General features: G+C 47.2%; 1 protein-coding gene across 1 annotated transcript in view; it reads right to left on the bottom strand.

Annotated features, from left to right (window-relative positions):
- The window catches only part of DKK3 (dickkopf WNT signaling pathway inhibitor 3), a 44,229-nt gene that overhangs the window by 22,610 nt on the left and 6,366 nt on the right, over window positions 1-15,253 (bottom strand). Inside the window, exons 3-4 of the mRNA XM_021685306.2 lie at window positions 12,439-12,573; window positions 9,547-9,630 (exon numbers count right to left, since the gene is read on the bottom strand). Coding sequence (XP_021540981.1) covers window positions 9,547-9,630; window positions 12,439-12,573 — 219 coding nt within the window. The remainder of the gene's footprint in view (window positions 1-9,546; window positions 9,631-12,438; window positions 12,574-15,253) is intronic.

The raw sequence follows: 15,253 nt of genomic DNA, 5'->3' as shown, positions 1-15,253 counted from the left end.
GGCGGGTTGTGATAACCTCTTCCAAAGCACCTGGAATCACGGCTGTAAACGTTCTTGACTTAATCAGAAATACATCTTTTGATTCAAAAGGCCAACATTTATGGAGGTGAAAAATGAAACTGACAGCAGCGCTAGACGGAGCCAGGAGGTCTGTGCAAACATTTCCGCGACCCCATCCCCAGTCATTTTCCCTACAGTCTGCCGGACGTGGCACGGCGAGCAGGCGCTCCTGCCCGACAGGGAGACCAGAGGAGCTCATCAGCTGTGGGGCGTGATGGTGAGTCCCCATCCTCACCCAAGTCCCTTCCACTGGCCCTACCTGTGAGCCAGAGGGGACAGGGCTTGACCAAGGCCTCCTTCCAGGAAGCCCTCCCTACACCAGTGGGAATTAAAACACTATCACCACCGCCACCAAGCCTCCTTCCTGGAAGTCAGAGCCCCCACCTGAGACCCCGACAGGAAAGTGGGAGGCCTCTGAATGCCTCCATGATTCTTTTAGGAGACCATGGTGTGTGTGTGGGGGGGGTCTTATAAAGGAGGGTGTGAAGAGGTCACAGGTTGCAAATGGTCAAGAAAATCACATCTTTGGATCCTAGAGCGGAATCTCCAAGATGTAGCCTGAGGCTGCATACAACCCGCCTGGGGTGAGAGGCTGGGGCGAGGGTGAGGACCTCTGGGGAGTGGTGGCAGATACACCTCAAAGACACCCCTTGAAGCTGTGGCTGCCATATGGCAGAGGCAGCCGCTGGGGCTGCTGCTGGGAAGGCAGTGTCTTGGCCAAGGGCAGCAGAGCCCAGGGATTTTTGTCCAGCCTTTCAGCTCACATCGGGCCCTTGGGTCCCCTAGCGCCTACGGTCACGGAAACCAAGAGGCAAAAAAAGTGTCCCGCCTCATGCTCCACTGGTGGGAATGTACATAGGGCAGCTGCTATGGGAAACAGTATGAAAGTTCCTCAAAAAATTACAAACAGAATTACAATATGATCCAGCAATTCCATTTCTCGGTTTATACCCCAAAGAACTGAAATCAGGGACTCTAAGATATATGTGCACATCCACATTCATAGCAGCATTATTTACAATAGCTAAGAGGTAGACGCAACCCAAGTGCCCACCAACCAATGGCAACAGAATGTGGCGCATACATACAATGCAATATTATTCAATATGAAAGAGCAAAGAAATTCAGACACATGCTACAACATGGATGAGTCCTGAGGACATTACACTAAGTGAAATAAGCCAGTCACAGAAAAAAAAAATACCGTCTGATTCCACTCATATGAGGTCCCTGGAGTGGATAAACTCATGAGACAGAAAGTGGAAGGGTGGCTCAGGGGCTGGGGGAAGGGAGGCCGTAGGGAGTTAGAGTTCAATGGGTATAGTGTTTCAATTCTGCCGGATGAAAAGATTTCTGGAGATCAGTTGCACAGCAATGTGAATGCACTTACTACTGAACCTTATACACACAAATGATTGGGATGATAAATTTTAAGTTGTATATATTTTGCCACAATTTAAAAAAATATTCCTAATTAAGAACATGGGTTTTAGGAGTTTAGGAATCAACAAGACCTAAGTGATTTGTTTTGTTTTGTTTTCTTTTAGTACTGGCTCTGCCATGTAGCTCTGTTGTACAACTGCTCGGAACCTCAGTTACATCATCTGTAAAATGGGGTCAAAAGGGTATTTGCCTTGTATGGTTGTCACGTGGATCATGGGAGGGGAAGTTGGTCAGATCCCAAGCACAGTGCCTGGCGCACTGCCAGGACTCCACAAAAAGCAGCTCTTACCTTCATCATCATCTCTTACTATTAACGTCATTATGGTCATTAACTACTATCGAGCATTCAATACATCACAGCGCTGATGGGCTGGTCTGAACTGTTACCAGGATTTACCCTGAAAATGAGAAAGAGGTGGCTCTGGAGACGGGTTAGTTAATCTGGTCACTTTCTGAGCCGTACGGACTAAATGAGGGATAGGGTGGGATGTTGTGGCCTTTGATACTATTTTTTTCCCCCTTGATGGTATTTTTAAAACAAAACAAAATGGACTCATGAGCTTTGTGGGTTTTGTAGAATCATGCCTAGGGGCCAGGAAGGGCAGAGCCATGCATCTTACAGCCAGGATGCCAAGGCTCAGTGGTGAGTGTGGTCCAGGCTGCTCTCGGGGGGTCCGTAGGTCCCAGCAGCAGCGGACAGCCACACACCTGCACGGGGAGCTCTTCGGCCCCCGACATGCTCCGGCTACTCAGAAGCCGCAGAAATCGGCTTGTTCTGCAGCAGACACCATCAGCCTAATGAGATTTCAAATTAAATCACTGTCACTTAGCTAGTGGTCCCAAGCAAAAGCAGACTGTTCCACTTCTAAGTAAAAATTTCCAGATTCCAATCTCTGAGGCCAGGCATTTTGTAGGGCACAAGGGACTCAGACCTTGAACTTCAGCAGGATTAAGCAAAACTTTGTCCCCACCAAAGTGTCCACCATCTAAACCCAGTCTTCGTGGTTTTTTCCTGTGGGGATTGTGTGGAACCTCAACACATTGTACATACAGTACAGGTCATATGAAAATGTTTCAGACACAGGATGTTACTAACTCAACACGTATTTCTAATTCCTTGGCTGGGCTCTAGAAGCCCTTGCTGATCTAATTTCTGCTCCCCCCCACACACCCTCCTCTGCTGCGTCCCCAAGCATACATCCAGCTCTGGCACTCTAAACTATGGAGTGTTCCTCAAACATGGTCTTCTTTCCATACGCCTCCTTGACTTTGAACAGAGAACACTTCTGCAAGGAATGCCCTTCTTTCCCACAACTGAGAATTCCTAGACATCACTCAAAATACAGGTCCATTGTCACCTCTTCCGGGAAGCCTGCCGAGAAATGTGAAGGGTCTAAGACCTTAGTCTACTTGCAAGATGACAAGTGAGCCTTCACAGTGTCATGGACGGCAGCAGAAGACATGAGACTCCTGGGTCAGAGACAAAGGACCTGATTGCTGACAGCGCAGAAACAGCACAATTGCAATGGTTCCAAGTCCCATGGGGCAACACAGAGGGGCCCCGGGGGTGCTGTGCATTCAGTGGGTATGCATCAGGGCTAAGGCATGTCAAGCTTAGAGAACCCAAATCTTCTATAATGGACTGCAGTCAAACCTGCTCTGCTCTGCCCAAGACAAGGAGCTGTCTCTGTCTTCCAAGGCTGCTTGCTGTACATTCTTGACAAGACAGTCTGACAAAAGGGCAATGAGTGTCATAAAATGAGCAGAAATGCCAGAGACTATGAAAGACTGTCTCCCAACAAAATCCTCCCTGCTCCCTGATCTGACACCTGCACAGAGCTCCCACCATGCCCCAGATGACCTCTACCTTAGGAAATATGAATTCACCTCGTAATGACCTGTGTATTTTTTTGGCCCGCTACCAGCCTGGGTGCTCTCTGATGTTAGGGACTGTCTTTAGCATTTATAGGTCCGACAGGCAGGAAGTGCTCGATGAATGTGCAAATAAATGAATGAGTCGAATAAGTAATATTGGGAATTTTGATAGCTATGGTTTGGGGGCAATTAAATAATAACAACAGATGGCTGGCATTCACTGATGGCTTACTCTTGCATTCCAGGCAATGTATGGCGTGTTTTTTACCTGGATTGTTTTATCCACAGGACAACGCTATATGGAAGGTACTTTACGAACCCGCCTGTAGACCTATGGGGAAACTAAGGCTTAGTGCAGTTAAGGAATTTCATCAAAACCCCACGGCTCCTAAGCAATAGAGCTGCACTTTGAACTGGATCTGCCTGTAGCCAGGCACTTAGCCACCCCGCTGACGTGCTCTCATACGGGGGTGTCTAAGCATCTGTTGGGGGTGTTTGTGGAGGGGTGAGGGGAGAAGGAAGGAGGGAGTGCCTGTCTTTTTGCATTTACAGAGATGGAGGCAATAGCCTGCATGTCACCGTCACCCACTCCCCCGAGTGACTCATGGCCCATCAGCCTCTTCACATGGATACTGAATGCTCGGAGAGTTCTCCCCGGAACTTCACACCTTCCTAATCTGCCCCACAGTGGGGCGGATGGTGTCTGGTCTTGGGAACAGTCTGGAATGCAAAACTGACCTTTCTCCCTGCGCAAGGGAGTAAGGATGAGCCATATCTGTGAGGCCTCTGTATTTGCTATGACTCACAACTCAAAAACAGCCATTCCTCTTAACCTAAATAACCAAATATAAACAAAAAGAAGATCTAGATGGTCGCCCGCTGTAACGGCCACCGGCGGCTGAGGGTAAAATTAGCACAACCTTTCTGGAGGAAAACTTGGCAGTATCTCTCAAAATGTTAGATATGCACCCCCTTCGACTTACCCATTTAACTTCTAGGACTTACACAGTGAAACTACTTGCAAAATCATTTAGAAGTATAGATAGACGTTATGGCAAAATTATAAATAATTCAGAAGCTCCTTTTTAAAACATTAAAAATATGTAAAAATTGATAAAGGAAAAATCTCTGCACATTTCAATTCCTCCAGGGATATCTACTATTGATGATATAGCATATATTTTTGCTCAGCTTTTTATGCATACTTTTTCTTTCAGAAAATGAGATTCGTTTATATGCAGAAGATGTAGACTGTATTTTCTATACTTTATGTAGTACCTATACTGCTCTGCGATTGCTGTTTTTCCACTTAACGTTTTATTGAAGGCATCCCTTCATATCAGCCTACATGAAACCCATATGAAACTCATTTGTTAACTTCATACTATTTTGATTTGGGAAGTAGAATCATGTATATTTAATGAACTCCCTTTTGAAGGATATTTAGGCTGAGGAGAGTATAATGTAATATAGTCTGCTTCTAGCTCAAAAAGAAATGCCTGCTCCTTAAAGTCGGCCCACCCACATCAAATTTTACTTGGGGATCGTTTATCCATTTCTCAGAACCATCCAGAGCTCCTCAATTTTTCCTATAATTTTTTCCTACTGGATTAAGGCACAAGGGCCTTATACTTGGCCAGAAAGCACAAAGTCAACTCAAACTATAAATTTAGAAATGCAAACGTACCCAGATGTCTGGTTATAGGACTAGAGACCTGCAGGCTCGCACAAGACTATTTTAGCACTCTTACAACCCTAAGTGTCTGTTTTCTGTAGAAACCTGTATACATTCTGCCAACTTCCTGCAACTTGTCAGCACCTGACCATCCACTCTTCTTGTCACTCACTGTGGCCCCTCCTTCCCTCAGTGTGTATTCCCAACGCCAACGCCCCAACCAGACACAAATGACTTGCCCAAAGGACAAGAAAAGCAGAGTGAGTCAACCTGAGCAAAGAGCTCTGGCGAAACCTGTGACTCAGAGGGTGAGGCGGGCCCCTGGAGAGCTTAGCCCCAGGCTACAGACATCAAAGGGGAGAAGCCCCGTGGAGGCCTTACACAGACCCTCAGCTGCCCGGCAGATTCCATTCTTTTTGTAGGAGGTTGCTAGGAACCAGGGGAGAAGCCGATGAGAACCCAGTTTTAATTACTTTTCAATAATAACGAACCTTACACAAAGAGCTTTTATAAACCTTGCCTTCCTAGATTCTCACCCAATTTTGCCAACCAGGGATTATTAGTCCCCTTTGGTAAATGAAGAAACTGAATCACAGAGTTCAGAGTTCATAAGAGTCAGGACAGGGTCTGAACCCAGGTGGGCCTCACACCTTTTTCTGCCTGGGACTTCACCTTAGCCTCCCTGCCCAATGGGACTCTCCAGGAGGCAGGCCGCTGGGAGCGGACTGAGTTTCTCTAACAGACTCATGCTCTCCCCTATGCATTTCTGTCAAAATAAACCTCCTATGACTTGTTACCATGGTGTCCTCAGCAATTCCACTGAACTGATAAGGGCAACTCCAGCATCAAATGTCAGGCTACCAGGAGCAAACAAAGCTGGTACCCCACCCGTGCACTGATCATTCTCTGGGCCAAGGTAGTCTTGGTGACTCGAATTGCTACGATTTGGCTGTTTTGGGCAGTGAAATGTACCTGCGGCCTCAGACGTCTTGAGCAATCTCTTGGAATTGGTTCGACGTGATTGAACCTGTAGGTTCCAACTGGGTATGTTCAGCTGGAAAAACAAACAAACCCACTCTTCTAGATCACGTTCTAACGTGAAAACTGAAAAGACAGCAAAAGCATGATGTGCTAAGCTTTGTCATTGTGAGCCGTAGCTTAATGAGAGGACATGTCCCTTCAAAATGGGGCCTTGGCTAATTGGGCAAGATTCTTCACGTTTGGGGACACAGTTCTATAAATAAAAGCATCTCGCTTCTGCATCATGGCTTGTCCCCTCTCTGGCTTCCGGCACTCCACCTTCTTTCTGACCCCTCTGCTCACAAGTAGCCCAACATCAATCAGTCCACCCACTGGCCCGTGAAGGGAGCGGGGCTGAGGGCTCAGAACAAAAGCCTCACAGAAAGACGTCAGACCCCATCACCATCGCAGGGGCCCTCAGGTGGAATAATGAGGCATGCTGGCCTGGTCCCCGTTCACAGCTGAATGTAAAAACAGACCAATGCCTTGCACACACTGTGCTAAATTTCCTCGACAGGCATACAGGATTACTGCCTGTCACTTTCCAGGGGCCTCCTCGGGTTACCATACATATTAATACACACACCCGCGTTTGAAGAAAGGAAAATAGGGCATGCTTGGTGGTGATTTGTAATTGAATTCATCTGGGAATTTTAAATCCTGAAAATTCAGCCCAGGTTTACAGTATTTTAAGGTTTGAACAGCATAGGATTTTGTCCTTTTGAATCGCAAATCTCTTCTCTTTTCCATTTCAGAGAAAGTTTCTTCAGCTCGGCAGGCCTTTCCAAACCAACTGCAAAAATCATTATATTCAGAAACTAGGGAAAGGGACAGTGGTGACGTCCGTCCCTTTACATCCCTTGGAAGGCAATCTAGTCTTTACGGTTTCCTACTCACTTAAAAGGAGCTCCTTGTCTCTGTAAAGATGGTGCTCAAGCCCTAGCCCAATTGTGTTGGGACAATGGTGACCCGGGAAGCAAAGAGGAGTTGAATGGGAGACCTCTGTGTGCACATGAAACCAGCTCTCGCTTCTCCGACTCTTGGCAAAGCCACACTGACAACGAGAAATGCCACCATTTCTGCCACATGATAGCCCTTCCAGAGGTGGCTTGAAAAGTCTCCAGCCTGTTCTCCAAAGACCCATGGGATTTGCCAGACACTGGCCAGTCCAGCATCAGGTGCCCCACAACTCCTTTCTAGCCAAGCAAATTGGGATTTATTCCCACAGAGAAACTCAATGAGTTCCTATCCCAAGGGCCTCAGCAGAAATCAAGAAAAATTCGGTTTCTGGGCTCTATCTCTTACCGTCTACCTCCTGCATTCTCAAGGCCATCATGCATGGGAGTTTGGATTGCACACCGCACAAAGGCACCGCATGTCCTCCATCACAGGGTGGACTCAAGAGACTGTTCGCAGGTGTGGAGATGCTGGGCCTCCCAGCTGGGCCCAAAGCACAGACGCCTATGGGCACACAAGAGCACGCACACCTGGGCAAGCTGGTGAGCAAATTCACTGGCGGCAGCACGCACATGTGGTAGCTGCTCCCTGACTCAAGCACATTCTTGGCATCTTCAAGATCTTCTCTCTCCCCTGCCCACCACTCTCGGAGCCTCAGTTCCCTTACCACGGGGCTCAAAACCTGACCCACTCCCCTCCCTTGGGGGCCGGCACAGGGGGCACGGGGTGCCCGGGCCCCGGGCACATGCTGGCTAGTCACTGTGAGGCCTGCTGCCCTCTGGGCTCTGAGAAGCTCCTCGGAGCAAACATGGACCATTGTGCAATAAGATGCTTTTTTTTTTTTTCACTTGACAACAAAGACTATTTTTCTTCTCTAATTCACAGCCCTGAGGGTTCTATTTCCCTGCTCTTTCTATTCCATGGCTTCTGCTGAGGCTTTCCTTTTCTTTTTTTTTTTTTTTTTTTAAATTTTTTTTTTTAAGACTTTATTTATTTGCAAGAGAGACAATGAGAGACAGAGAGCACGAGAGGGAGGAGGGTGAGAGGGAGAAGCAGACTCCCTGCCGAGCAGGGAGCCCGACGCGGGACTCGATCCCGGGACTCCAGGATCATGACCTGAGCCGAAGGCAGTCGCTTAACCAACTGAGCCACCCAGGCGCCCGAGGCTTTCCTTTTCTCATGGGGCCCCAACCAGACCTAAATCTGTAACACTCTGAAGCTTTTCCCTCTTGGTACCCCGACCATATCTATGGCTGTTTGTTTTGTTTTTCCTTCCCTCTCTCTCTTCCCACCTTTGAAAGCTAGCTTCTCTTTCCTCCTGACCTTAGCCAATCCTGTCTCCACTTCAAAGGCTTCTGTGACCGGGGTGACCCAGCCGGTAAGTGGCAAACTCACGCTTCTAGCCTCGCTGCTAGAGCTCTTTCCGTTTCAGCACAGATCTTGCCCCCACCCGGGTCCCATAAATGGTGGGTCACCATCATCACACACAATCCTCCGGACCCCCCGGCCTGAAGTAAATGTCTGAACTCTGTACCAGAAACAAGCAAAAGAACCCACCAACTACCAACCACATCAACATCACCTCCCTAGCTCCGATGGGTACACTTCTCTTCCTGTGATGATGCCAAAAGAGCTGAGGAAAAAATCCCTGACCCCCTCGGAAGGCCAGGGAAGCGCTCTGCACCTTGGAGGGTAAGAACTTGTAGCTGAAGTTTGTGTCAGGCATCTGGGCACAGAAAGACTCTTGGGGTTCCCACAGAGGACACACATGTTTACGGCTGGCCACGTCACGTGGCAGTCATCTTGTCCACTCCTCACCAGCCATCCGCATCTGAAGCCAGCCACCTCTTTGAGAAGGTAAAGTGCACCTGAGTCACCTGGGGCCTGGGAGTCTGGAGACTAGTGACTCCAATTGGGTCATCTCCCGACCTGTGCCCAGGCTCTCCTGCTGTGAAATGTTGCCCCTTCCACCACTAGGATTCTGTCATTTTATAAGAACCATCCCACCACTGGACAAAGCAGCACGCCACTGTGGAGTAGGAACCATCACAAGGGGGCCAGAGCATGAAGCCTGGAGTGGGGCGACACCCCTTTTCCCTTAGGCCATGGGGTTCCACTAATTAAGGTGTTGTTGCTCTCAACCTGCCTGATCAGGGCCGAGATTACAAAAGGCCTGGCCACACCAGAGGCTTTGGGGATTCCAGGCTGGATGGGTCAGGTCTTGCTGCCAGGGCCCCCAGTCAGTGTACCTGGTACTTTCTTGTTCCCTTTCAGGGCTGAGAGGGAGCCACGCAAATGACAACGGAATTTCCTTTCTCTGTTGTTTCTGACGCAAAGAACATTGCGCTAGAGCCTGTTACCAGACCGCATCGCTCTGGTCAGAAATGCAGGACCTGGGGAATCTTACTAGAAAGGAGTCAGGAGAGGTTAATGAGAGCTCTCTTCTGCCCACGGCCTGAAGTCTGGGGCACCCTTCGCAAGCTAAGGGGGTGAGCCCAGGAGAGAAGACAACTCACGTGGTTCCTTTTGCCTTCTTCATCTCCCACAGACGTGATGACCATCTCGGAGAAGACCGTTTGTCCGGTCTGGTTGTTGGTGACCTACGGCAGAGCAAGGACAGTGAACATGAAACAGAAGGAATTCTGGGCAAATCTCACAAGCCGGTTTCTTTTTTTTTTCCATCTTCTGAAGCAGGAGTGTCTGCCAAAGTCAACAGAATGCCCACTCGTCGGGCGGACAGGCCCCTCTCGGTGCAGCCATCAGAAACACAACAGAGTCTACCTCACGGGGCTGCTCCACGGAGCGATGAGGGGGCTCTGTGCAGAGCGCTCAGCGCAGAGCCTGGCACGTGGCAAATACTCAGCAGGAGCTGTTCTTGGGGCTCACCACCCGACACTCAACGTCAACCTCCTTTTCAACAACGACCGGTCTGGGTGTCTTATCAAATGTCTCACGAGAAGTAAGCAGGTTTTAGCTACAGCTGCCCCCCTCCAGATTCTGGTGAAATATTTCATCTCAGAAGTGCTTAAGTACAAAGGGAGGCTCCCCTATCTGCTGTCTGCACCTGATTGTGTTCACCGGCAGCAAACGCCTCCAAGCTGAGCCTCCGCATCCTGCCTGCGCCCCAGGCCACTCCTGCCCCATCCGAGGTCCTGTCTAAGGAACACTTGAGCTGGGGATGAAGAACAGAAGGGACGCTGGCCCAAGGAGGTAGAACATCTGGGTTCTTTGAGTCTCGGCTCAGCTACCAACAACCATCTAGTGTGTCACCTGGAATAAGTCACTTCTCTGATTCACGATGTCCTCATTTCTAGATCATCTGTAAAGTTCCTGCCAGCTCCAGTATCACAAGGAGGCTGCATCCAGAACAGAGTAGAAACACAGCCTACTTTGTCATAGTGGACCAAATTTGACTTCTGAGGAGATAAGGATCATGTCTTCACCAACATACTTTAATACTTTTAGCTAAATAAATCCTCAGATTTTTGCTGAATTAACTGATGGCATAGTTTTTAAAAATTCTACGGTCTTTTACTGCAGGTACAGGTTGCAGGACTTCTAACTGCCTTTATTATACTAATGTGCATTTCCCTATCTCTAGGAGAAATAATTAAGATGTTTTCCAAATATGTTTCACCACCAGCCAGCCCCTCATGAAGCTCTGCACAGGATAGACACTCCATGGAACCCACTGGAAAGCCGCTCCATGGTGCTGAGGACCTAACTTTACTGAAAGAAACAGGAATAGAAGAACAACTCGCTGTTGCAAGCGCTTTGTAGTTTACAATGAGCTCTCACGTACCTTAAATCATCTGACTCCCAGGTTACTGTCATGTATGTACTGATCTCCCTATTTCATAAATATGGTTAGTGAGGGACATAAAATTCAAATGATTTTTCAAAATCATACTAAGACGAACCATGAGAGACTATGGACTCTGAGAAACAAACTGAGGGTTCTGGGGGGGGGGTGGGGGGATGGGTTAGCCTGGTGATGGGTATTAAGGAGGGCATGTTCTGCATGGAGCACTGGGTGTTATACGCAAACAACGAATCATGGAACACTACATCAACAACTAATGATATAATGTATGGTGATTAACATAAAATAAAATAAAATAAAAATCATACTAGTTACTGGTAGGACTCACACTTGGATTTTCCAACATTTACAAGAAGTAACCTTAAGCAGAGCCAAACCTGTTAGCTAATTATTGTTAAAGAAAATGACTCAATATTGGTTTTGACAAAAGTAAAACAATGACTTTTGGAAATATTCTCCAGTCCTCCGATGAGCAATGCTAAAGGATTCTGGTCAGCAGGTGACTCATTCATTTATCTGGGGGTGGGGTGGGGGGTACACACTGAAGCTGGGCCCATCAGCTGGGGGTACACGCTGAAGCTGGGCACAGCGGGAGGAGAGCCACACAAAGGCTACTTTATAATCAATGCAATGGCCCATAAAAATCGACCCCTTTATGCTCCATGACACAGAAACACGCTTGTTTCAACCAAGTCATTACCTGGGCCCTTGAACAAAAGTGGAGTCTCTCGTGAGAGCCATTGAGCCTTGCATATATGAGTTGAGATGAGTTTTGAGGTCAAGCTCCTTGATGCTCACAACAGAACATCAACTCGACAGCCTCTACCAATGACCCTGAATATCTACGCACCAGACTCTCTTCAAGAGAAATCAGGCTCACAAGGTCTGCCCTCCCCATCCTGCCTAAGTCACACCGGACACATCTCATGCCAGGGCGGGCTAATGCTACGATGCCTCTGGATTTGCAACGCTTTCTTCCTCAAGTCAGGCGGGGAATGAACCTGCTTGCTCCTCATGCCAGGTATTAAACCAGAAGACACTTAGCCATGCGCGGGCTAGAAACAACTCTGCTATAGAAATTTGAGTGGATAACCAGCAAACGAATATTCAGTCATGTGGCGATAGCGTCTTCCCTTTCCGAAGACGGAGAATATCACATTTGAGTTCCTCCTAAGGAATCAGTGAAGATCTATTCACCAAACATGGCCTCTATTTCAACTCTCTACTAAAACACACATTAAAACCTCTGAGAGAAATTCCTCAAATTCAATACTAGAGAAGTATCTCCCTAGACACTTGTTTGCACCCTTTTATCAAATGATAAAAACCCCCGACCATTCCTTTGCAATCGGACTGGCAGGCAGCTTAGAGTTAAATTTATTACTTAAATGCAAAAGCAATTTAGGGTTCTGATACACAGCTCTCCCTCTTAAATAACTCCCTCACTTTCTCTGGTTTTTAATCTGTGTTTTACCAACTTCATTTGCATCTCTGGCTTGTGGATCAAATTTGTAAACAAGACCTTAGTTCTCTGATGGGACGGGGAGCTACAGAAGGGAGGTGGGCTGGCCACGGCCACCCTTACCTTGTGAATTTCTCGGTGCACATGGATGGTATTGTTCCCCACCTTGGTTTCCGTGTTGGTCTCATTGTGATAGCTGGAAGGTAAGCTTGCCACGTTCACTTCTGATGTTTTAGCAGCAGCTTCTTCTGCTTCCATCTATTAAATCAATGAACTTAATGAGCAAAATTGTTTTCTCTTGATATAAATCAGTCCATGAGAAAAAAAGAACCACTTCTCTTTTCCTCTTCTGCAATTACAAATAATGGTAGCAGTAATAGGTACCATTAACGGCCCACCCGGATAAGACATCGTACGAAATGTTTTACAAATAATATAGCCTTAAATCTCACAGCCTCCCTAGGAGGTAGGTGTGAATATACCCATTTTACAAATGGGGAGAGTAAGGCTCAGGGAGACTGGATAACTTCTCAAGATTGTCAGTGAAGGACATGACTCATGATCAGGGAAACGCAAATCAAAACCACAATCAGATATCACTGCACAACTGTCAGAATGACTAAAATAAAAAACACAAGAAACAACAAGTGTTGGAGAGGATGTGGAGAAAAAGTAACCCCCGTGCACTCTTGGTGGGAACGCAAACTGGTGGTGCAGCCACTGCGGGAAACAGTATGGAGGTTCCTCAAAAAATTAAAAATAGAATTACCCTATAATCCAGTAGTTCCACTACTGGGTATTTATCCGAAGAATACAAAAACACTAACTTGAAGATACATGCACCCCGGTGCTTACTGCAGGATTATTTACAATAGCGAAACTATGGAAGCAGTCCAATTCATAAATGAATGGATAAAGAGAATGTGGTATATATATATATATATATATGTATAATGGTATTATTCAGCCTTAAAAGGAATGAAATCTTGCCATTTACAAACACATGGGTGGATCTAGAGGGTATAATGCTAAGTGAAATAAGTCAGTCAGAGAAAGACAAATACCAGAGGATTTCACTCATATGTAGAATCTAAGAAACAAAATAAATGAACAAAGAAAAAAAAGAAACAAACAAGAAAACAGATTCTTTTTTTTTTTTTTTAAGATTTTATTTATTTATTTGACAGAGAGAGAGACAGTGAGAGCAGGAACACAAGCAGGGGGGAGTAGGAGAGGGAAAAGCAGGCTTCCTGCTGAGCAGGGAGCCCGATGCGGGGCTCGATCCCAGGACTCTGGGATCATGACCTGAGCCAAAGGCAGATGCTCAACGACTGAGCCACCAGGCGCCCCAAGAAAACAGATTCTTAACTACAGAAAACAAACGGATGGTCACCAGAGGGGAGGGGGGTGGGGGGCTGGTGAAACAGGTGATGGGGATTAAGAGTTCACTTATCCTGGTGAGCACTGAGTAATGCACAGAATTGTTGAATCACTGTGTTGTACACCTGAAACTAATATAACACTGTTTATTGGAATTACAATCTTAAAAAATTCACTGTAGTCTATCCACAAGACACATAAAAAAGAAAAAAAGGACTGCCAGGAAAGGGCAGAGCCGGGATCTGAGCATGCTTCCATTGAACAGTCTTGGCCCCCAACGGGGCTGCTGGGGCCCCGTCCATCTCCCCGTGACCTAACCCAGAGGTCATGTGCATTCAACTGCCTTACATGCCAACAACCAGCCCTGTCTCTCTCTGAGAGCACTCTCTGGCTGCTCAGTGTGCTCAATCTGCACAGATGCTAGGGAGTTAACACCCCAGGAACCGTCCTCAATCAGTGAGGGACAGGCTATGGGGGAAAGTACCCCAGCTCTCTCTCCCCTCAAAGGGGCAGTCTCTCTCTGAGGACCCCCAGTGGACTGAGCCCCAGTGGCGCCTAGCAGTAACCTGCTCATTAGCACAGGCTTTATTCCCTCTCTTCTCATCCATCTTACTTTCCCATTTCTTCCCAGTGTTTCTGGGATCACTTCCCAAATAAATTATTTGCTCCCAAACCTTTGTTGTAGGGCCTGGTGGTGGGCAGACCCAAACAGCCCCCAGGACAGCCCCTTTCCTGAGTTAGGGCCACAGCTATGTCTCCTTCCCCACCCCACCTCTTGGCTACAAGAGGGACCCTTGTAGAGGGTCAGCTGACTAGTTCCCAGGGTCTACCCTCCTTCTTGCTCTTCTTCCACATGTGTTCCTCTCTGGCGTCAGGTTTCTGAGGCTGTTCTCAGATCCTCCAGGTTCATGAGCCTCCATGACATCTACACCAGATATATCAGTCAACCTGAATCTGTACCCAATTTCCCCTTATGGATTTACCGCTGCACCCCACCCCGAGTAGGCAGTTGATAATGGGACCAGCTCACAGCTGGTTGGACTCAAAAAGAGGCCACATCATGGACTGGTTGAGCCAGATACTCTCTCTCTAGGAATTTAAAACAAGAGACACAAAGAGAAGTTCTAGTTGGTGGCTGGCAGTTTTCCAACACTATCTTTGACTCTGAGCTATTTTTACTTCTTAAAACTAATCCTCAAAAAGATTCCCCTATTTTTTAAAAAAATCACTGTCTTCTATTCCCTTATGTACTAAATGAGGCACCGCTTTTCTTGTCTCTCCCAACCAGATTTGCTGAGCTGGGGTGGATATGGGGAAAAAATTGCCATGTTTCAGTGCAGCACAAAAACACTGAACTCCAAGCAGGGAGTCTGGAAGACACAAAAGCTCAAATGATCAAATAAGGACCTGGTCAGAAACTGCTGTGTTTGACCCTGAGAGGATTGCCAAGATGTCTGAAACTCAATCACTGGCTTCACCATTACCATCATCATCACTGTCATCACCATCATCATCACCATCATCATCATCATCACCATCACCATCATCATCACCATCA

The sequence above is a fragment of the Neomonachus schauinslandi genome, chromosome 11 (genome assembly GCF_002201575.2).
Source record: "Neomonachus schauinslandi chromosome 11, ASM220157v2, whole genome shotgun sequence".
In the NCBI taxonomy this organism is placed as follows: domain Eukaryota; kingdom Metazoa; phylum Chordata; class Mammalia; order Carnivora; family Phocidae; genus Neomonachus; species Neomonachus schauinslandi.
Note: the sequence above shows the minus strand (reverse complement) of the source record. Positions and strands in the feature narration are given on the sequence as shown.